The following is a 23,039-nucleotide window of genomic DNA, read 5'->3' on the forward strand; positions in this document are numbered from 1 at the left end:
CTGCCACCCACACAGGGGAGCGGCATGCAGTGCCCGGCTTCTGGCCCTGGCCAGGCTCAGTCTTAGCCATTGCAGGAATCTGGGGAGCTAACCGGCAATGTCTCCATCTGTCTCTTTCAGAATAAAATATGAGAAAAAAAAATTCTTTTTAGAATTCATGGGAAAAAATGAATTAAAATAATGACCCCAAGGTACAGGAGGCTACTAATGTCCAGCTTGCCTGCTTAAAGGCGAGCAGCCTTCTGCACTGGGGATTCCAGAGGGGCGCTTGCTGAGGCAGCACATGGTCCCGAAACCGAACAGGCTCTGTCCTGCTTGGCCTCGAGTCCCCTCCCTGACTCCCTCCCTTGGTGGGCAGGAGCCGGGTGGTGTGAGGCTGTAATCTGAGGACCTGGCTTAAGGTCCAGCCCAGACAGGCCAGAGGGCTTTCTCCGGTAAACACCTGGAACAAAAGCAGTTTACCCTTCGTCGGGGCGGGGCTGGCACCGTGTCTGCCAGCATTTTCCTGGGGTCGTGGAGGTGGAGAAAGCAAGCGTCACCCACAGAATGGAGAGAAGCAGTGCTTTAATAAGTTTTAGTGCAGGGACAAGGCGAGGCGCTAGCTGGTGTCTCAGTGCAAACCGCACTGAGTGATGCAATGGGAAACCATGGCTTTGTCTTGCCACACAGGCAGGTCGGACAGGAGAAGGAATCTGAACCTAGGGTCACGGATCACGCGGGAGGTGGAACCCCCGGGCAGTCTGAAGGGCTTTCCACACACCATCACCCCACCACCCAGCCTGCTCGTCAGCTCAGGCTCTCAGGCTTTCTGGACGGAAAGGATTCATAGGAAGATTTTCTTGAGGCTTTAGCATGCATGCAGGGGTCGTTCTTCATGGCATTTCATCAGTGTATAAGGAAGGAAGCCTGCGTGGTTCTTTACGAGTTCTTCTGAGGAACTTTGACCGTGACCTGTGGGAGGGACAGAGATGCTGCGAAATGTCCCTGCTTCCCCACGTGCCCCCCAGCTAAGTGCCACCCAAGAAGAAACACAAGGGGCTCTGGCTGCTCTCAACACCTCACCAGCCAATGCTAGTCCCAGAGCCTCGAGGGCTGCGTCCACCCCGCGCCTCTTCACCCACTGGTCCTCCGTTTGGACAATAGCCCTTGGGCAATGTCTGCCAAAGTCTGTAGACATTTTTACGAACTCTCATTTAAGAAATTAGTCATGAGCCTTCTGGGCGTCCAGCCAGGCAAGCGGGAGGCGCCTGCAGTCATCAATACTCACGGTCTTCACTTCAGTGTATGCCTGCAGGCCGTACTCGCCCAGCTCCCGGCCACTGCCCGACATCTTGTAGCCACCAAACGGGGACTGCGCCCCAAACACATCGTAGCAGTTGACCCTGTAATTTGATGAGAGATGTCAGAAGCCACTCTAGGGAGATACCTATGTTGCATGGCTTAAATTTTAACAGAGAAAAAAATCAGAACAGGTGGAGCCATGGTAACAGGCAGCCACATGCGTGGCCACACCAAGTCCCTCAAGGGAAACCCTGGAGGGCAGTCACACTCCCCAGGACAGCCTCCACTCAGGCTAATTAGCAACCAAACTTTCTTTGCTTTTAGGTGTACAATTTGGCGGCTGAGAGCATATTCACAATGCTGTGCAGCCATTGCCACTGTCCGATTCCAGAGTGTTTCTATAGGACAAGAATCCCCTTGGCCAACGAGCAGTTCTCCTTGCCAGTCCTCCCTCCTTACCCCTTCTGTCTTCATGGATCTGCCTTTCTGGGACTGTGAGATAGACCGTACAGTGTGTGGCACTTTGGGTCTTTCTCCTTTCCCCAAGAACCGTGTCTGCAAGGCGCAGTTGTGACACCAGAGCATGTGGCAGTGCCTTTATTCCTCCTTAGGGCTGAGCCACCTTCCATGCGTTCCATTCGTGAATGGGGTATACTTTGTGTACTTGTTGATGGACCAATGTGTTGTTTTTTTAGCACGCACATTTGTGTAACATTTGTGTAACTGTTTCTATGTGGACCTGTGTCCTCTCTTGGGCATATGCCTGGGTGGAACTGACAGTTACATGTGACTCTGTTTAACTTTTGGATGGCTTGTCAGACTACCTTCCCTAGTGGCTGCAGCAGCTTCCATTCCCAACAAGCAACTTGTGCGGGTTCCAAGGGGTCTGCATCCTCATCAACACTTGTTCTTTTCTGTGTTTAAAAATTATCACCAAGGTAGTGGATGTAAAGTAGATGCTAAGCTTTTGAAACGAGTGTTAGAATCAGTACTTGTCTCCTGTCCTCGACCCAGCTTGCTAAGGAGCTCAGTCACTCTGCGTGCCCAGGGGAGCTGCAGGTGCACACACCAGAGTGATGTTCGATTCGCTGAGGGGAAGGCTGGAGGTCTCTGACCTAATGGCTCCACTATACCCTGGCCCAGGAGAAACACCCCAGCACCCCAAACTGTGGGTGCCAGAAGATCAAGGCCCTGGGGAGTTTGTGCTGGGTCATGAGGGACAGTTGGGAGGCTCTTACCACACAGTGCCAGCCTGGAGGGCTTGGGACAGATAATTAGCCTTGTCCAAGTCCTTTGTGAAGACAGCTGCAGCCAGCCCATACTTAGAATTATTGGCTCTCCCAACAACCTCCTCGATCGTCTTGAACTTCAGGATCTGCATCACCGGCCCAAAGATCTAGAATGAGAGCAGAGTGGGGGGTGAGGCCACAAGGGAGCATCACCCTGCAGCTCCCCAGTGATGAGCAAGTCACACTATATGGGAATGAGTGCCCCAGCAGAACCTCACAGTCCCAGAGGGAGTTGACAGCCACCAATCCTGCTGACAGCCGCAGGGAGGAAGCTCACGGGGAAGGACTCCCTCCATCACCTGTGCTTGCTGAACAGTGTCTTCCTCCCAAACAGTCCTGCAGGAGATGGGTTGTTTGGATTTGGTGTCAAAGATTTTAAGTCAGCCATGTAGCTGGTCATCCAACCAGCCACTGGGGCACCAATGGCAAACAAACCATGGTCCTGGCTCTCAGCATAGCCCAAGCTCACCTTCCCCATCCTCTTCCTGGAGGAGCCAGTTCCACAAGGAACACGGAGAAGGTAGAAACCGGAAGGTAGATGGGAGGCCTGTTCCCAGGCCTTCTCAGGAAATGGCAGAGAGCAGCGAAGTGAATGCAGCCATTATGGCAGTGTGACCACTGCAGCGCCTCCATGGGGCCTAGCTGGGTGCCAGGGAGGGTTGGTGGAGGTGACAGGCCGTGACACAACAGGACCAGGGTGGGAGTGAAGAGCAACATGGCAGGAAAACAGGCCCAGGCGTGAGCAGGGCTCTCCATTGAAGAATACAGGAAAATACTTAGAGAAGCAGCACTGAGGCCGGCCCGGGAGGATGCAGAGAGCACAGGGGAGGCAGGGCCAGGGAAGGACAGTGAGGGGCGCCGTGTGCTTTGGGCAGCAGTGAAGCTGCCCTGGCTGCCCAGTAAACCAGTACCCAAGATTTTCAGGAACAGCAGCCAAGTAATCACAGTGGGTGGGGAAAGTGCAGAACTCCCAGCACTGATCTGCATGTGTGCGTGTTTGATTTCAACTTGTACATGGAAGGATGCAGCAGCCCCAGCCATCCCTGCAGAGGCCACCAGGGGAAGCGGGGGCAGAGGGCAGGTAGTGGGTGGCCAGCCCTGTGTCCAGGGTCCATGGGGAGACAACTACCGGATGCGTGGGGAGCAACTGTGTGAGAGGCACTCATGGTGAGCACCAAGGGCCTTTACCAAAGCACTCCGCTCAGGTGCTAGGACCAGCCCACATTGGTCTAACAGTGCCCTGCTGGGTCAGGCCATGGGAATGCTGATTCCTGGCTCAAGGACCAGCACGCCAAGGCCTGTGGACACGATGGGAATTGAGATGTTCTCCCATGACACACTCGGGAGGGGTGACAAGCTCAGAAAGGAACTCAAGTGGCTTGTCGTAGACACAGAGATGTCGCCCAATCTGCGGCTGGGCCACAGCAGTTCCAGGACGCCGCTGGATCGCCCCCCCAAGCAGGCTCCCGGAGCCCAGGCTGCAGGTGCTCACCTCCTCCTTGGCGATCGTCATGCTGTCCTGCACGTCTCCAAACACAGTGGGCTGGATGAAGTAGCCGCGGTCAGCGGCTGCACCTCCCCCACAGAGCAGCTTTGCCCCTTCTTGCTTCCCAGATTTGATATAGCCAAGGATCTTCTTAAACTGGGTCTCGTCCACCTGTGGGAGAAGGAGCCAGTCATGTCCAAACTGGATTCAGACCTCTCCCCTGCTTCAGAATGATTGCCATGCAGGAACAAGACCTAATTGTCTAAAGTCCTTGCCTTGCACGCCCGGGATCCCATATGGGTGCCGGTTCTAATCCCGGCAGCCCCACATCCCATCCAACTCCCTGTTTGTGGCCTGGGAAAGCAGTCAAGGTTGGGCCAAAACCTTGGGACTCTACACCTGCGTGGGAGACCCAGAAGCGGCTCCGGGCTCCTGGCTTTGGATCAGCACTGCACCTGGCTTTGTGGCTGCTTGGGGATTGAATCAACGAACGGAAGTTCTTCTTCTCTGTCTCTCCTGCTCTCTGTATATCTGACTTTCAAATAAAATAAATCTTAACAGCAACAAAAAGACAAGTGGGAAAAGGGCCAGAGCCCTTGGTATGAAAGACCTGAAGAGGAGGCGCCCGAGGCACAAAGTACAAAAAGGCTCAACCTTCCTGGCCACCACAGAAATAAACATCGAGCCCATTGTTGTTGTTTTCAACTATGAGATAAGCCAGAGTTTAAGTACACTGTCAAACATGGTGTTAGTGGACTGTAACCTGGCATGGTTCTTCTAGCAAGTGGGTGATGGACAGCAGTCTTTGGCCCAACTGCTTACGCCCAGGAGTTTATTTTCCACATGCACCAAGGCCCTCAACAAGGATGCCATCAAAGAACACTAAGTAAAGGCAAAACAGAGAAACGACGCTAGGAATAAATCAGTAGAGGGGCTGGTTACAGTTACCATGATACACCCGGCATCACGGCGCTTGCTAGTAAAACTGAACTGACATGCCAGGCCGACATTCCAGAAAGACAACGCAAAAGCTTGTAGAGCACGATGCACAGTAGGACCCTGTCACTGGTGAGCAGCAGTGTGACAGCAGGAGCACGGAGAGCAGGCCCAGAGGGAAGCAAAGGCTCTTTGTCTGTATTTGAACACTTTGGGGACCGTCCCAGAGATCTTCCATCTGCAACAGCCAGGTCTCTCACATCCGTGACAGGGACCCCCCTGCCCCCAGGGCCACCGTACGCAACCCTCCCAGATGGATGGGAAGCCAAGTAGCCAGGACTCAAACCAGCGCCCCAGTGGAAGTTGCTCATGTCACAAGGGGCAGATTAACTTGCTTCACTACAACACCAGCTCCCTTTCTCAGCCTTTGAGAGGCAGACAGAGCTCCCACCCACGGGCCTGAAGGTAAGGTCTCCCATGTGGAAGACAGGTACCCAAGTACTCCAGCCTGCTCCCCAGGAAGGTCGGGAAGAGCAGTAAGGAAACTGACCCAGGCACTGAGCTACGGAGTGCAAACGTCCTAAGCAGAGCCTTCACCACCGCACTGAGTACCCACCCCTTTAAAGTTATTATACAGATTAATGTCACATTAATAATAACCACAAAGAAAAACAAGAGAAAAAGGTGTTGGGGTTTCTAGCAGCACTGATAACAGCAGCCAGAACTTGGGAAACACAACATGGTCTATCAGACACTGGAATGTCAGTCACAAAGGCAAGGGAAGGGCCCTACTGTGTTACTGCAGGTTAAGTGACCGCTTGTGACACCCGTCTCCCGTGTCAGATTCCTGGCTGTTCCACTTCCGCTTCTGCTCCCTGCTAATGCGTCTGGAAGAGCAGCAGAGGACGACCCAAGTGTTTGGGCCTCTGCCAGACGGCGTTCCCAGCTCTGGGCTTCGGCCTGCTCAGCCCAGGGCATTGCAGCCATTTAGAGAATGAACCAGCAGACAGAGGGTCTCTCTTTTTCTCCCTCTCCCACTATGCCTTTCAAATAAATAAATAAATAAAACTCTGTTAAAAAAAAAAAAAGAATGACATACGCCACCTAAATGAATCTGAATATGACAGAGGATGCCAGGCACGCTATGCCACGTGGAAGCTCCAAAGGCCTCAACTTGGTGCATGACTGTATCTGTTAACACGCAGGGTGGCCCGACTCACACAGGGAGCTCAGGCTGGGGCTGTGTTCACACCCAGGGCGGGTCAGTAATATGCAACACAGGCCAGCATGCATGGGAGCACAGGCTGGGGGCTGCCAGGGCTAGAGGGGGGTGGGACCGGAAATGACTGCTACTGGGTCTGGAGGTCTGTGTTATCAGCCAGGGCAAGTGTGGAGAGTGATGGAAAAATGTTGTAGAATTAGTGGATTAGTGGTCAGGGTTCCACAGTGTGCAACTCTGAAATAGCACATTTTGTGGTATATGAGTGATATCTCAGTAAAGCTGCAGGATAGAGGCAGATTACCGGCATTCAACTCCAGCCCACAGCAAGGTCTCCAGACACGGCAGTGGCTCCCTTCCCAGGGCCCTGAGCACAGCAGCCAGCTGCCGTGGTGTCAGGCCTGCACACAGATGGCAGAGGCCGGAGAGGGTCTCCAGCCTGCCCCTTATGGGGCCACAGCTCCCATGGGGCGTAGCCGAGACATAAACCCAGTGCTGACTGACGCCGAGCCTGATGCTCTGCCCTGTTCTGCATGCTGGCTGCAGACACCCTGAACCCAGCCCAGTAACTGCCCGGCTGACCTGTGGTCCCTGCTCGGTTCGGCTGTCGAAGGGGTTCCCGACCACACGGGACTTGGCCCGGGCCACGCTCCGCTCCACGAACTCATTGTAAACATCCTCCTGCACGAAGGTCCTGGAGCCAGCGCAACAGCACTGGCCCTGGTTGAAGAACAGGGCGAAGTGGGCCTGCTCCACAGCCCAGTCCACTGCAGGGAGGGCAGGGGGACACAAGGGTACCATGAGAAGAGGATGGACAAGACCCAGTACCTGCCTGCCCGTGAAACGCACCCCCACACTCTCAGCAGGGGCATCTGCCAAGTGCCAGGGCCTGTCCTGGAACAGACAGAACCATCCCTCACCCACTGCTTGTGAGACCAGGCCAGGAAGAAGGTGGAGGCTGTGCCCAGGGAGGGCAAATCCGAGAGCTGCCAGCAGGACCAGGGCCAGACAGAGGCAGTCAGAACAGGTGCGGGCACTCTGCCTGCTGCATCCAAGGCAGCCAGGAGGGGAGGTGGGAAGAGCCGTGGCCACAGCATGCTGCCAGGGGCCATGATCAGACGGCTACCCCTTAGCCTGAGTTCCTGTGGATGCTGCAGACCACAGCATGTATGGCCGGGGCTACCTTCAGCCCAGCCCTCCTCCTCAAGGACTCACTGTCAGCATCGGACATGATGATGTTGGGGCTCTTTCCCCCCAGCTCCAGGGTCACTCTCTTGAGGTTACTGCTCCCTGCAGCAACCTGGATCAGGTGGCCCACCTGTGGGAACACAGCACCAGGAAAGCCCTCAGCCTGGGGACAAGGAACCGTGTGCTTTATCCAGACCCAAAAGGGAAGACCCCAACACTGGGGGGGTCACTGAGGACAGGAGCCTCATAAGTCACCCTGCATCCTAATGGCAAGGCCAGGATTTGAACTCCTGTCTTTCTAAAGCCCATGGTCTTCTGCCGCAATGGAGTCAAGACATGGCCCAGGTGTTTTGACGTCAGGGCACTGGGCAGCCCTGGGCTCCATGAAGTCCAGCCCCAGGTCTTCTGGAAGCCAGCCAAGCTACCGGGGTTCCTCCCAGCTCCTCCACCCCAGATGCACACAGACCTCTCCTGGGAGCTAAGTGGGAGAGAGTCCTGGGGGCGAAGACCTGCAGGCCATGCTGAGATGCTCATTCTGAAAGCAGCATCCTCATCCGAGAACCCCAGGAGCTGGGGGCAAATGGGCCAGTGTGAGGGCTTGACCATGCCTTACCTCGGTGGAACCAGTGAATGCCACTTTGTCCACATCCTCGTGGGAGGCGATGGCAGCCCCGGCTGTGGGGCCGTATCCAGGGACAATGTTCACCACCCCAGGTGGGAAGCCAGCCTGTGGACAGACAGCCAAGAGACCCTGGATGTCATCCTCTGATCCAAGATCCCAGATGGGGGGATATACCCCACCCAGGGAGGCCCCAGTTCTTGTGGTCTCGCCGCCCAGCTCCAACCTCAGCTGCTGCAGGCATTTGGGGAGTGAACAGCAGCTGGACATGTGCCCTGCTTTCTCCTTCCCAAACAAATTGAAAAAGAAAAACCAGAAACAAGCCACGCACCTCCTTGATCAAGTTGGCCACGTAGAGGGCGGTGAGTGGCGTCTGCTCAGCCACCTTCATCACAACCACATTCCCGGTCGCCAAGGCTGGGCCCAGCTTCCACGCTTGCATCAAGAGCGGGAAGTTCCACTGAAACAAGCAACAGGCTGTCCTCAGACACCGCGTGGGTCTGTGACAGGAACATGACAGCGACCCACATCCCACATTGTACAATGGGAGGGAATTGCATTGTTAATGCGCTCACGTGCCCGGCGCCACGCTAGGCCCAAATCACGGCCTCCTTAACCCAGGAACATCCAAAACAAGCCCACGTCCTCAGCCTCTGGCTGCCTCTGATAATGCCAACACCCAGTGCCCCCGACAAATCTTGGGGGACAGCGGCCAGCACTCACCGGAATGATCTGCCCGCACACCCCCACGGGCTCGTGACGGGTGTAGCTGAAGAAGTCCCCGTCAATGGGAAGGGTTTTGCCATGATACTTATCAGCCCAGCCAGCATAATACCTTTACAAGACAGAGAAGTCCAAACTTCCATCAGCAGCTCTCACAGACCCCCACAAACCCAAGAGGAAAGAAGAGAATCAAAGCTGTCCAGCCAGGTCTGTCTGGTAACTTATTCCCCAGAAAGTTGCACACAGCTGCGAGGGTCCCGTATGTGTGAACCACCTGGGCTGCTCACAGAAGCAGAAACAGAACATCGGATCCAAACACCCAGGATTACCAAAGCATGGCTGCTGGGCCAGCCCGTCGCCACAGACCTGGGAGCCATGGGATCAATGTGGGGCGTGGTGTAATGTAAGGGTGGCCCTAGCAAACGTTGACACTTGCGTATACGAGCCCCTGGGTCCCCTGGGACATGGGGTCACCCTCACTGAATGTGGCTCTTGTGAAGGTTTGCTGCTATTTGATGTCCAGCTCCTTCTTCTCTTACACATACACACGCACACCCCACCACACCCACACTCTCCCCTTGTCCCACGGCAGCAGCCATTTTGCACAATGGCCTGTCCACCTTGGCCACAGCTGGTCGGACTCAAGGCCCACCAATCACAATCCCTCCCCCTTGGACTCTGGCACCGCGATTGGGACTGCAGCTCCGTCAGCACGGTGGGTAGCTAGGAGCTGGCATGAAGGCTGGCCCTGAAGGAGCTGAGGAAGGAGCAGGGGAGCAGGGTAAGCCAAGGCAGCCTGGCAGAGCAGAGACCCTGGCATGCATGGCCTGTGTCAGGTGGAGCGGAGACCATGGTGTGGAAGCTGAGACCCTGGCGTGTGTGGCCTGTGTCAGGCAGAGCTGAGACCCTGGCGTGTGTGGCCTGTGTCAGGCGGAGCTGAGACCCTGGCGTGCGTGCCTGTGTCAGGCGGAGCTGAGACCCTGGCATGTGTACCTGTGTCAGGCAGAGCTGAGACCTTGGTGTGTGACCCTGTGTCAGGCAGAGCTGAGACCCTGGCGTGTGTGGGTTGCATTAGACTGAGTGAGCTTCTGTCCCCAGCAACCCCAACAAGTCCAACAAAGCTTTTGCTCCCAACCACCACAACATTAAGGATTAAACCCAAAGCTAGTAAAGGAAAACCAGAGCAGGGCTAGGTGACAACCACTAGAGAGAATCAACAAAAGGTAAAAGTTCTTTGAACATGTCAAGAGAACAGACAGAAGATGCAAAGAACTCCAATCAGAAGCAAAAACGGGACATATTACTACTGCCCTCCCAGAGACTAAAGGGGTACAGGAGAATCCTATAAATGCACCAGCAAATGAACAAGTTAAAACTATAGAAGTTACCCAAAGTGACGCAAGAAGAAAGATTTATGTCAAGGTCACAGTGTTTGAGGGCTTTTTCCTGTGAGATAAACACAGCAGACATCTCCGACTCCCAAAATCCTCTTGCATTTCTCTAATCCTCCCTGCTTCCTAACACCCCTCCTCCCCTTTATCCCTCCCTCCCTCCCTTCTGGCACAGCCAGGCAAAATGAAAAAACAGGAAACCTTTGCCCTTACCGGAGACACTTGAGAACCAAGTCTAGATCCACCAGGTAAGAGATGATATAGGGCTTGCCGTTGTCCAGGGTCTCCAAGGCCTGAGAACAAAGGACAAGCTGAGCGGAGCCATGGACGGCGCAGGGGTGAAGGGGAGCAAGTGAGCCGATGACTGTGCTGAGGGTTGAGCCAAGAAGGGCTGGTGGAGGCCAGGGGCACAGTTCCCTTGGTGCCACTGAACACTGAGGGCACATCTAGGCCCCTGCCCCAGCCCCTTCCAAGGCAGGGAGACTGGGGAAGGGCAACGGAAGGGATGTGACTTGGACACGTCACCAGATCATTTCATAAACACACTCTCTGCTCTGCTCTCTGACAGATCCAGGTGCTGGGAATCCAGACACAAGATGGAGCCAGCAAGCAAAAAGACAGTGAATGATGACAGAGCATCAACTACGTGTGCTTAAGGCTTAAGGGAGACCCAAGGCTGCCCAACGCAATCTGAGACCTCCTGACACAAGGCCATCAGAGCAAAACCTGAAAGAGACGTATAGCAGGCCACCAGGCCAACAGGGATGGGTGCAAATGACGACAAAGCAAAGAAAACCTGAGATAGAGGGAACCACGTGTGCAAAGGCCCTGGGGCTCCAAGAAGCCTGACGATCTTGAAGAAAGGCCAGTGGCTGTGCTGTGTGTATAAGGGACACAGTCCACCATGACATGGGCGATGGAGCCAGACCAAAATGGATCTTGGAGGACTTTATCCTGAGGATTCAGTGTGCTGTGTAAGGGTTAAGGGTGCCACAGAACAGCAGGCCTTCTGGAAGGGTCCACCTGGCAGCTAGTGTAGGATGGGATTCTCACCTACTACTGCCTCTGTCAGAAAAACGCCCCATGCAGAGGGGAGGGACCAGGGGACATGGCCATCCCCAGAAGCCTCTCCTGGGAAGGGCCCAGCGTACCTCTCCCCACTCCTCGTGGTCTCCTTTCTCAGCAACCTGCATCAAAGAGGCTCCTGTGCTTGGCCCAGGGACATACCCCACAGGGGTCTACCTACATCTTTCTGGTCAGTTTCGCATCAGCAAGGTGGGACCTGGCTGCCCACCAGATGCCATGGCCTGGAGGAGGGTGCTGGGTACTTACCGCCAGGTAGGTCCGGTCGCGCTCAATCAGGTCAGCCAGGCGGTACAGCAGCCGGCCCCTGTCTGATGCATCCATGCGGCGCCATGGTGAGCCGAGCTGAAAGGCAGCCCTGGCGGCCTTCACTGCCCTGTCCACGTCAGCCTGCAAAACACCCACCCCAGCAGCTTAGGCCCCTGCAGTGGCAACTACCTTTGGATAACCAGGCACTGTGCAGCCCTCCTGGAAAGACAGATCCCAGCGCTACCTGACATTCCAGACAGGCAGCGCCAAGCCTGATGGCTGCCAGTTGTGAAGTTTCGCTTACAAGTCCCCCAGAGGGTCTCGGGGGCCAGACTTGGAATTCAACCACTTCTGAGTGCCAGGAAGGCCAGCCCAGCAGAAGGAATCTTCCCCTCCAGGTCAGCTGGCCTCCTCCCACCACGCAGGCTGCCCAGCATCCCTCTGCTTGGAGAAGCAGTGAGGGCCACACAGCTAGTTTTGCCCAAGGGACACAGGGCAGCGTTCTGTTCACATGCTACATGTCCATGATCTGCTACAGTGAGTCCCCTCGGACGCCCCCAGGAGCTCTGACTGTCACGGCGACACTGCAGGGAGCTGACTGGTTGATGAAGGAACCGCCTGCATCTCGCTCCTCCTCTGCTTGCCCAGCTGCGTCCTGCCAGGAGCTGGAGTGGCACAAGGCTCTTGGCCAAAGCTGAGCAGTGGATGGACATCCACTGTGCTGGGCACTTCCGGCCTCCATCACCAACAGTGCAAACAAACCTCAGTTCTTGATCAACCACTGGCCCCAGATGCTCTGTTATAGCAATGGCAGCCAGACCAAGACCACCGGTTTCCCCATAAGCATGAAAGACAGTCACCTTGGCTTTTGGGAAAGGAGGCGATGCCCTGCTGATGGAGCAAAGTATGCCTGAGTCAGTTTCCCTACCTTTCCTCCACTAAAAACCATCAATATTTACTAACTGGGATTTATTTGTAGTTCCTCCCAGTACTTATGATTCAACCTGCCTCCAGGGCTAGATCTGAGGAGACCCAGGCTCTAGTCCACGAGACTGCCACGTGGCCATTGGTCTCCCTTCGCTGACCTTCAGTCTCTAGGTGTGGACAGAGTAAATTGGATCGGACACTCCCTGCCCTCACTCCAAGCCTCCAAGTGTACCCTGTTGTCTGCAGGGAAGTTTCTCATGATTGTTGGCTCCAAAGCCTGACATTTTTAGTTAGGCTAGCAACACACATACACTGTGACATTTCAGTCATACAAAAACGTGGAAGAAACGACACCTCCCCACCCTGGGATTAGTCACCAGTTCTCACCTTGTCCCCTTCCGCCACCTGGCAGATAACCTCTCCCGTGGACGGGTTGACGGTCGGGAAGGTCTTCCCGCTGGCCGCATCGTGCCATTCGTTGTTTATGAAGATCTACAACGAGAAGGGAAAGTTCTCAGGACCTGCTCTCCAGCCGGGACCGAATGCCAGCAGCGCACAAAGACCAAGTACAAGGACACATACATGAAAGAGGCAGAGCAGGGCGACCCGGAGGTCAGAAGCATGAGCTGCGGACACCTGGAAGCCAGAGACACCCACCTGCCACGGGGCCGGGGTAAGTCAGTTAACTTTGCAAAGATAATGTCCCTGCCTATTCCAGGTATCTGTGCATGTATCACAAGCCGTCCACAAACTCAGCGGCTCTGAATGACCTCACGGACGTGTCCCAACAGAGTCCTGCATTTAGCTGTAGTCCCAGGGCAGCTGGGGCTAGAAGTGTCTGAACTTCATGGTGCACAATGGCTCCTCTGACAGGGCCGCTGAGGCTCAGGCTCCCCTGGCCTCCCCAGAGACGGGAGTCCTGAGAGCCCGAGTGGAAGCTGAGACACTGCTAAGGTCTAGCTTCAGCAGGTGCGGGACCTCGTTCCTGCCACCAAATGCAGTTGGACAAAGTGAGCCACACATGGGCCCAGTCCAGATTCACAGGCAGGGGAGAGGATGTCCCCTTCTTTTGGGGAGGACGCAAAGAATCTACAACCGTTTTCAACATGCCACACTGCCACACCAGGTCATCCTGTCCCCCATTGAGCACCTGCAATAAGCCATACCCTGTTTCAGGGCTAAGACACAGAGGGGAGGAGCCCAGCATAGACCTAGCTCTCGCACGGCTTTCGTCCTGGTCCCCAGCAGAGCAAGCCCCAGACGACCTGAGATGGCAAGGGTAATTGACTCTGGGTAGAGGGTCCTCAGAAGGTGGCTGAGTCAGGGGAAGGAGAGGGAAAGGCATGGAGGACCCCAGGGGAGCAGGTGTCAGCTTGAGACCAAATAAGGAAGACAAACAAGCAGGGCCGCATTCTAAGTGTTTGCACCAAGCCTAGCATGGACAAGTGTGACAATGACAGGGTGATGACAGGAAGCAGCCAGTCTGGTAGGGGCCGGCAGGGCCACTTTCTCAGGCTGAAATTTCGTATCTGTGCCCAAACCCTCTGCTGCTGTTGGGTGTAACCAGCTGTGCATTCCCAGGGAAAGATCTTGACACTGCACTTGGCACTTGACAGGGGAATGTGGGTAAACATTAATGAGATTATTTTCAAGCCATGTTTGCATGGTTCTATATTAGTCCATCAATTATTCGGCTTTAGAGAAGTGACACACTTGTTTCTCCTACAAGGGGTTGGGAAGGGAGGGAATGGGATGTGGCTCAAGTGCCTGGGCTCTGGGCCTGGCAAACTCACTGACCCAGGTGAAAGAACCTGCTCACGTGCGTCCTGTTCTGAGGGTCCTCCTCCTGGTAAAGGCAGAGGACTGGGAAACTGGACCTGGGAGGGTCTCACACTGTCCCCTCTAACCTCACTTCTTCCCCTTGCCCCAGGGATGGTGTCATGGTTCGGCCATCTCTGTGTGTCCCTAGCACCAATGCTTCTTAGCTGTCCAAGTGGCGGTCCCTGCACTGGGGGTCCATGTGCTTGAGCCATTGTCAGTTAAACCTCACAGCAAACCTAGAAGGCATATGTCACCTTTGGCACCTCACAGAGGGTCCTGAGGTAGAGTCCAGGTCAGCCGCCTGCTCAAGAGCCAAAATCAGGATTCGAACCCATCTTTGGAACCCCAGGGCTTCTGCTCTGTGTCCAGTTCTTCCAACTGCAGCCTCTGATCCTGTCCCAGGTCTGCTTTCAAGCAGGGGAGAAGGGGGGAGTCTTGGAAGCGAAGGCTACCACTTTTCATGTGGTCCCCTTCCCGCACCACACTAGTCTTGTCCCCCAGTTTTGCTGCAAGGTAGGCAGGTCTGGGGAGCTCTGGGGGGCTGTGCATTTTCCCTCATGGGTAACTTAGGACTTTGGAGGGCCCCTCCCTGGCACATGCGCTTTGGCAAGCACAGGCTTTGCTGAGTCATGCTTCATTGGCCAGTTTTCAGCATTCTCCCTCCTTATCAGCCAGTAAGATTAAACCTGGGTTTGTCCAGCAGGAAACTAGAACTTTCTCAGTTTAAATTAACCACCGCCTCTCTCAGAGCTAGATTCCACAGGGGTCTCCCCTGAGCAGCAGAGGAGCTGGGTCAGGAGCTGTTCCCATGGAGCCTTCCAGAACTTCTGCTCCGAGGGCGGAGTTTCACCACCCTGTCTCCAGCATCAACAACACCAGGCCTAGTCCAGGCCAGACACTTTATAACCTCTTGGCCTGAAACCCAAAGCATGACTTATATAACACGCTTAAGGCGGTCACCTGCGGGGAAGTGGTCACACCTGTGGGGAGGCGCGCCCCCCACCCCCAGCTCACATTTCTCAGGGTTTCTAGAAGCACTAGGAGTCTCCCCCGCGGGCCTGGACTGCTGGCCAAACACACAAAGCTTTTTCATCAAAAAACGCCTCTTAAACAACCTCCCCCTCAGTTGTGTAGAAGCTGGATTCATTCCCCTCACACATTCCATAAACTTGAACAGTGGGCTGCTGCCAGGCCAGGGCTGAGCCCAGGCTCCTGGCACTAACGCTGCAGCAAGGAGAGGGTGCCAGCAAACCAGGCTGGGCTGCAGTGGGAGGGCTCTGACAGCGCCGACAAGGGGAGAATCTGAACGGTGACAGGGTGACAGTGACACAACCTGGGGGCAGGAGCAACTGAAAGGGCCTGGGTGGCTGTGGGACAGCAGAGTTCTTGCTGCCACCTGCAGCGGGCCAGCATCCCCACTGGCCGCTGGGGCCCGGGAGACCACGGGGGCGGGGGCTAACAGACTTTGTGTTTCCCAGCCTGCACACTGCTCCCCAGCCAGGGCTGCCTGGCCCACCACAGTTTATGTAACTGTTTCCTATCACTGTGCTCCCAGCCCAGGCGTTCACTGTTCCCATAACGGCGTTCTGCCAACACTGTTCTGCCAACGTCGCTTCCTCTGGGTGGGTAGAAATTAGAATCGCTGAGTTAGAGGGGAAGGCGATCCTTCGGGCCCTTGGACAGCTTGCTTTCCTGGCTCTGCAAACTGAGATCTGGCAGAGTAGAGGTGGGGAGGCAGGGACACTTGGAAGCTAGGGCAGAGTCAGCGGGGGCCCTGGACAGGAGAGCTGGACCTGGGGGCAGAGGTCACCACCCCCACACCCATCATAATCTGTCAAGGTCTCCAGTAACAAGTTATATTGTGCTCAGCTGCAGTGATATAAGGAGGAAGGCAGGATGCATTAGAGAAAGAATGTGTTCAGGCTTTGCTGTGTGAAAGACTAGGGGAGCGGCCTAGAAAATCTATGCCCCTGGATTATCTTCTTTTCCCAAAAAAGTAAGTGAGCAAAAGTAGGGTTTTTCCAGCTAGACTGATCCTTGCCAGTAAGCGCTTAAGTTCAGTAAGTCTGTCCAGTGGGACACAGCCGCTGTCCTTTGAGTTGCACAATCCCAAGGAGTCAAGTTCAAGATAACCAAGGAAAGCCGTGCACCTTCATACTTCCCACATCATCCAGGGCCTTGGGATAGATCTCTTTGGAGCTGAGGCCAAGGACAGCCCTCCCAGGACAGAGTGGCAGCTGGCCTCAGCCCCCTCCCTCCTCCCTGAGGCCTAAGGCTCTGTGTGCTTGAATTTTCAGGCACTTTCACAATGGGATGGGGTGGCTGGGGGACCGAGAGGGAAGGCGCAGCTTCCATCTGTTCGAGTGCTTGTGAACTGGCACCCTCTTCCTGGCTGCACCAACCCCAGGCGATTTAACCTCACAACCCTTGGTGCCCCTCCACCCTCCAGCATGGAAGCCCCCAGGGCTATGCAGCCAGCCCCTCTGAGCTGAAACAGCTATTTCCTTGGCTCCTCAAGCACCAGCTGTACACACAGTCTCATAAACAGCAATGCCTTCCAGGTTCTGTGCCAAGCTCGCATCTCAGGGCTTGCTGCTGGGAATGCAAACATCAACCACTACTGTTTCAAATCTGCCACTCAATTGTTCTTCAAATATTTACTTCCTGGTGTGATCAGAAGGGTCTGCCCCGAGGCGGCACAGCCTTGGTTCAGGGCATACAATCTCAGAGCCTAGCAGCAACTTGACCTCCCCAAGCCTCGGCCTTCTCACCTCCAAGATGCGATAGCAACAGTGCCTGAGGTGTAGGGTTGTGGCTAGGAGGGAAGCTGAAAACATAGGCTGATGCCACATACACACAATGTGATCAGTATTCAAGCTCTGCACGTCCCTGGGCCCTGAGCAGGCAAGGATGTTTCCTGTTGGAGGAGCAGTAGCCAGGCAGCGTCCCTCTGGGTTGCCCTGTCTCTTCCCAGAGCCTCTTAAGATCACAGTCACACGGGCAGCAAACCAGTGCTGGCCTTGTTCACGCCACACAAGTCACCCCAAGGCACAGCTTGGCCTGTTGCAGGTTTCAGCTCATCCTGTAAGAACCACTCCAAACAAGGAAACTCTAGCTCCTTCCCTGTGTCCAGTGTTAGTAGGGATTATCCACGGGGGTGCGGATATCTGGGGACCATTATTCTCTGTGACTGTTTGCTCACAGGACACTTAGCATTCTCAACAAACAAAAACGTTGAAATAAAGCCAACGTTTCCATTCCCTGTTGTCACGCCCATAGGCGTAGGCCCTGCCCTGTCACGCCAAGCAGCCTCAGTTGCTCTGCCTCCGTACACACTTGATACAGACCCGCCGCTAACATGGTTGGATACGAAACTTGCTGCGTGGGGTTTTAATTGGTTCATATTGTAGTGTGTGCCCCTTGGGCAGTCCTTCTTCCTCCTTAACACAGTCCGGTCTGTCTCCCACTTCCCCAGGGAGTACAGGCTGCCTCACTGCCTAAGCCTTCCTTAAACTCGGGGTTTTGCTAACAACCGTGTTGCTGTGGGTGTTATTGCAGTGCCTCTGTCTCCCGTAAGGTTCTAGCTTGCCCACTTGCACGATGCTCAATCTTTTTATTCCAAGGATGTGTTACTGTTGGAATCGGACAACTCAATACAGGAAAATATTTTTTCCACACATTTGTTTTGTTTTTAAAGGTTCATTATTATTGGAAACACAGATTTCCAGAAAGGAGAGATCTCAGAGAGACACATCTTCCATCCACTGGTTCATTCCCCTCATGGCCACAATGGCTGGAGCTGAGCTGATCCAAAGGCAGGAGCCAGGAGTTGCTTCTGGGTCTCCCATGTAGGTGCAGGGTCCCAAAGTTTTGGTCCTCTGCTTCTTTTTGAGGCCACAAGCAAGGAGATAGAGATAGGAAGTAGAGTAGCTGGTACGCAAACTAACACCCATATGGGATTCTGCCACTTGCAAGGGGAGGATTAGCCATTGAGCCATCACGCTGGGCTCATTCTCTATACATTTTTATTGTGTATGTGTGGTATTTTTGTGTTTGTATATATTTTTTGTCTCTATACATTTTTAAAAGATGCATTTACTTGGGGGCCAGCGTTATAGTACAGCAAGTTAAGCTGCCCTCTGTAATAGCAGCATCCCATGTGAGTGCTGGTAGAGTCTTGGCTGCTCCACTTCCGATGCTCCAAGCTCAGTTTCAGCCACTTGCAGCTACTTGGAGAATGAACCAGATGGAACCTCTCTCCCTCTGTCCCTGCCCCTCTGCCACCTGCCCTCTTTTCAAATAAATGTATTTGAAAGGCAGAGAGACAAAGATATGAGGGACACACAGAATGAGATCTTCCACTGGCCACAGTGGTCTGGGTCAGGCCCAAGTCTGAAGCTTGGAACTCCATCTGGGTCTCTGATATGGGTGGCTCCTGTGCGTGCAGACCCAGGTACATTAACAGGGAGCTGCATCTGTGACAGAGAAGCTCCAAGTGGTACCCCAATATGGGTTACCATTTCTGTAAGCAGTGGTTTGACCCTCTGTGCCACCAAGGCAGCCCCCAAACCGCACGAATTCCCTTTTGTGGGTTCTCTAAGTGTTGCGGTCAAGAGGTAAAAGGGAAAGGCTCAAGTACAGTTCACCCCAAACTCCCTTCAGCTTTGCCACAACCTTGCTTGCCCCTTGAGGAAACAAACTGTAAAAACAGTAACACCACATGAAATGGAGTTTGGTCTCTGCTACATGAGCATGATGAGCTCGCAGCCTCACCTTTCCCTCAGTTCTCATGTGAGGCTGCAGTAAACATGGCAGCACCAGAAACCGTTTGAGAATGGCTTCAGGTCATTCTCACAGCAACCCAAGGATGTAGACGGAATTTCTACCAAGCTGACAGATGTAGCGCCCGCAGGACAGAGTCCACCCAAGTGTATGCTGCCCCCTTCGCCAGGGCATGCCTCTCTGTTGCCCTGACGGTCGCTGCTCTGTGCTGCATTTCCCTTATGTGTCTGTCTCCGTGCTGGTGATGCTCTTGTCTGCCAGCTCCTGGGACCGAGGCTGCTGGGGAAGGGCCTGCTCCCTGAGCCTCCCCAAGGTCTCTCATCCCCAAGGGAGCCTCTGATCATCCTCTTTTTGTGACTGCACTGGGGATGGAGGAGATAAAATGACTCCCCAAGCCCCAGCCACAGAGGCTGCCACAGTGGCTGGAGCTTCTGGCTCTCCAAGACTCTGGTCAGGAAGATACCAGAAGGAAAACGCAAAGTCAGTTTCCCTGACCAGATGCGTCTTTGCAGCCAAATTGGATGAGAACTCTCCGGAAGGCTGGCCATCCCCAGCCCCTCCACAGGGCTCCTCCTGGAATCTCCCTCACCCACTTAGGGGTTCACCACCCTGTGGCCCCACCCATGACCAGCAGAGACCAAAGGGCACCTAGAGGGTCAGCCCAGCCCTCCCCCTCTCCTGGGGTGATCTGATGAAGCATTGTCTCCCAAGCACCCAGAACCCTCAGGAAAAACCCCCCACCTGCAGAGGCAACTTCAAAGCAGCCCTCTGGCTTCAGAACAGTTCACTGCACTTGAAGGAGCCAGGAAGCCCTGGGGCAACGTCTCAGGCTCTAGCAGCCTGTGCTTAGAGTCCTTGGTGTTCTGGAGAAGCAGCCTCCCCACCCCACACACACCTGCCAGCAGGGGAGTGATTAGAGAACTGAAACAGATCTGAACAGACCAAGGACAGATAACCGTGAAGCAGACCCCTGGTCCCAGCAGAGCCTGACCTAAGGGGCAGCATGGCACCGGAGTGCAGGTGCTCTCCCCTCCGGTGCTGTGGCTTTCTCTTACTCACACACGTGCAGCTGCAGTGAAAATGCCCACAGGCTCACACAGCCACACGTCTCACAGAAACAGCTTCCAAGTTGGCACTCAGCAACATTACCTAACAGGAACACGTGCTACTTCTATGATCTGAAGAAAAGTGATCAAGAAAAGCAGCTGCTGGGAGAACTCACTCCGCTCCCCCATCTAAACCTGGGGCCCAGCTTGCTCTGTCTGCCGGGCAGTCATGCAAACTGGTCCCAGATCCCACCTCCAGGAGGGAAGAGGAAGAACTGAAGAAGATCCCATAGACAAGGCTCCATGCTGCCCCAACTCCTCCAGGATAGTTCTGCGGATCCTTTCCGACGTCCAGGCGTGAAATCCCAGTTAAGCAGTCTGCGAGGCTGACGCCTGCTGCGCTGTTGACTTGGGTTTTTCCCTTTTTTGTTTATTCGCTTCCAAACCGCTCATGGTAGCATGCTTTAAAGATTACACCGTGTGCCTTCTTCTCCATCCCTCTACGCAATCTGCAGCCAGGCTTCAGGGCAGGCCCTGTTGAGAACCCTAGCAGCACCACTCCCCGAGGATGCCAGCTGGAGCTGCAGTGTGCCACGGACTGCTCTGACTCGGGGGCCCAGATGGGAACCCCGTCTTTGCCACCGACTTCAGTTTCAGACAAGCCACTCACCTCTTTGTGACTCAGGCTGCTCCCTTGTAAAATGAGGTAATTACAGTACTCAGGGCTGTTGGAAGGACTAAATTACAGACAGACGGCTCAAGTCCCACAACCTGCCAGGCACCAAGGCCGTGCACACGGGACAGGTGCTGCTACTCAGCACCAAGCACCTGAAACCACGGGTATGGGGCCTGGCACTGAGGAAGATCCCCGGCCTTTCGCCCTTTACCAAGAACTGAAGCCCAGGCAAGAGTAGCCGGGTCGCACTTGTTGCACAAGCCAGACCCGTTCTTTCCTAATCCTCTCACTCTGTGAACGCCAACCACTCCACCATAACGCAAAGACCAGAAACATTCCAAAGTCTTCATTGAGCAAGAAGCCAACCACTGGATATGGATCTCACGCTGGAAAGCGCCTGCCTGGGTCGCTCAAAACTGCCTCCCTGGAAGGCACAAACTCGGTTACCTCCCCTTGGAGACCAGGGTCCGGGTCCCCCGCCCGATTCCACTTGTGTGGCGCAAGGACACGCCTTCGTTAACCGTTGCCTCTCTAATTTATGTGGAGGAGGGCGTGAGTCGGGGTAAAAGAGGTGGCCACGGAAAAGACAGGGGTCCCCACAAGAGGGCCACGTCACACACTAGCGACATGGGGGCCGGAGTGCTGAGGACTGTCGGGAGGGGGCACCGGGAGCTGAGCTGGAAGCGCAACGGCAGCTGGAGGGGCCCAGGCCACCGCGCCGGCGGTGGGGGTTGGGGGGCGCGGGTGCAGATGGTCCACAGCGAACCCCAGTGTCCCACGTGGATAAACAGGTCCACGGTAGCCAGGAACTTCCCGGCCCTCAGCGTCGCACCCAGGGTTGTGCGGCGACTCCGGACCCAGAACAAAGCGGGTCTCACCTTGTTGTAGAAGATCTCAGGCTGCTGGTTGGGGGCCGGCACGGCCTGGGCGGCCGCTGCAGACAGGAGGCGGCGGCCCAGCAAGGGCCGCAGGCCGGCGGTGGCGGCGAGCGCAGCGGCGCGCAACATGCTGGCCAGGCGGCGGGACACCAGGTGCCAGCGCGGGCTGCGGGCAGCTGGGGTCACTGAGCCCATACCTCCCCGCCTCCCATGGCCGCCAATGGGCAAGCGCGGGGCGGGGCGGCGGGGCGGGGCCGTCCCCCCTGGGCCATTGCGAGCTGGTGGCCAGGGTGGCGCAGGGTGGGAGTGGGGGTTGTGGAACGAGAAGCGCGGGGAGGCAAAGAGGAACCGGCCCCGCGGCTTTCACGCGCGCTGGTGGGGCAGAATCCCTCTTAGCACTCGCGTCGGGGAGATCACGCCGCCACCGCTGCTAGCGGGTTCAGGCCTGGGCAGGAGGTGAGCAGGTGAAGAGCTGGGAGGTGACAAGTGAGTCCCAGAAAGACCGGTGAGAGCCGGCGTTTCAGAGGCCCCGGAAACGCAGTTTGGCTCTCCTTGTCTCCCGCGGAGGACCCCCTGCAGGACAGCCGGGAAGGGACACAAGGACTTGAAATGCTTTCCCCCATAGACCAAGCAGTAAAGCGGGCCTTGCACCCTCAGGAGGGCATGAGAGAGCATTGGCTGGGCAAGGGGCATGGTACCTCGTGTGTGCGGCTTCCACGGAGAGAGATGTCAGTAAGAGCCCGTGGGGAGGGGAAGGAGCCATGGCGGGAGGAGCTGAGCTGTGCTAAGAACGGTTGGACCGAGACCACCACTTTCCTCTGAGGCTGAAGCCCAGGGAGCTGAGGCCAAGACAATGGCCAAGGTCCCGTGTGAAGTGCGCCAGCCCAGCAGAATATTTCTGTTTACTTTGCCCTGCAGAGTTCACATGTTGTCAAGAGCATTGCAGCCAGGAATTCACAAAGCGTGGCCTAAAATTCCCAGGGACCAAAAACAATTAAGTTCCTGCTCCCAGCCTGACCTTAGGACCCAGAGCACCTCCTTGCACCTGACTCTGTCTTTAGCACCAGGTGGATAGCCAAGGTGTGTGTGTGGAGGGGTGGGGGTGTTGCCTAAGCACCAGAGAAGAAAGCAGCTGGAAGTGTGGCGTCTGGGTGGGTTTCCTGGGCTGAGGGGCTAAGTTGCAATCACATGACCACTTCTGGGGAGTGTGGGAAAGCGAGTCTCCCTGTCCGTTTGCAGCCCCCAGGCCTCCCACTTCCCAAGGCTCCCCACTTCCCCAGCTGTTGTCAGAACCCACGGGGAAAGCCTTCCTAACCTCCCAAACAGCTACGCCCTGTTCCGCTGTCCCCTGGGGTGCCGTGCTGATTGAACACATTTCCCACACGATGGCAGGATGACATGAAGGCGTTGTTCCATCTTTTGCCCATACATTCAGCGCCACAAGA

General features: G+C 55.4%; 1 protein-coding gene across 2 annotated transcripts; it reads right to left on the reverse strand.

Annotated features, from left to right (window-relative positions):
• Positions 1 to 547: 547 nt before the first annotated feature.
• On the reverse strand, positions 548 to 21,743 carry ALDH2 (aldehyde dehydrogenase 2 family member). 2 transcript variants are annotated; one of them, XM_040986988.1, is made up of 13 exons: positions 21,595 to 21,743; positions 12,779 to 12,883; positions 11,465 to 11,605; positions 10,346 to 10,425; positions 8,742 to 8,853; positions 8,350 to 8,478; positions 8,013 to 8,126; positions 7,427 to 7,529; positions 6,794 to 6,978; positions 4,063 to 4,227; positions 2,520 to 2,677; positions 1,268 to 1,382; positions 548 to 951 (listed from the first exon to the last, which is right to left on the reverse strand). In XM_040986988.1, the coding sequence occupies exons 1-13, from the start codon at positions 21,721 to 21,723 to the stop codon at positions 919 to 921; spliced, it is 1,569 nt and encodes a 522-aa protein (XP_040842922.1). In that variant the 5' UTR covers positions 21,724 to 21,743; the 3' UTR covers positions 548 to 918. The 2 variants fall into 2 exon arrangements, with proteins under 2 accessions (XP_040842922.1, XP_040842923.1); XM_040986989.1 differs by lacking the exon at positions 11,465 to 11,605.
• Between the last annotated feature and the right edge of the window lie 1,296 nt (positions 21,744 to 23,039).

Source organism: Ochotona curzoniae, unplaced genomic scaffold (assembly GCF_017591425.1).
Source record: "Ochotona curzoniae isolate NIBS_2020 unplaced genomic scaffold, NIBS_Ocur_1.0 contig_46, whole genome shotgun sequence".
Classification (NCBI taxonomy): Eukaryota; Metazoa; Chordata; class Mammalia; order Lagomorpha; family Ochotonidae; genus Ochotona; species Ochotona curzoniae.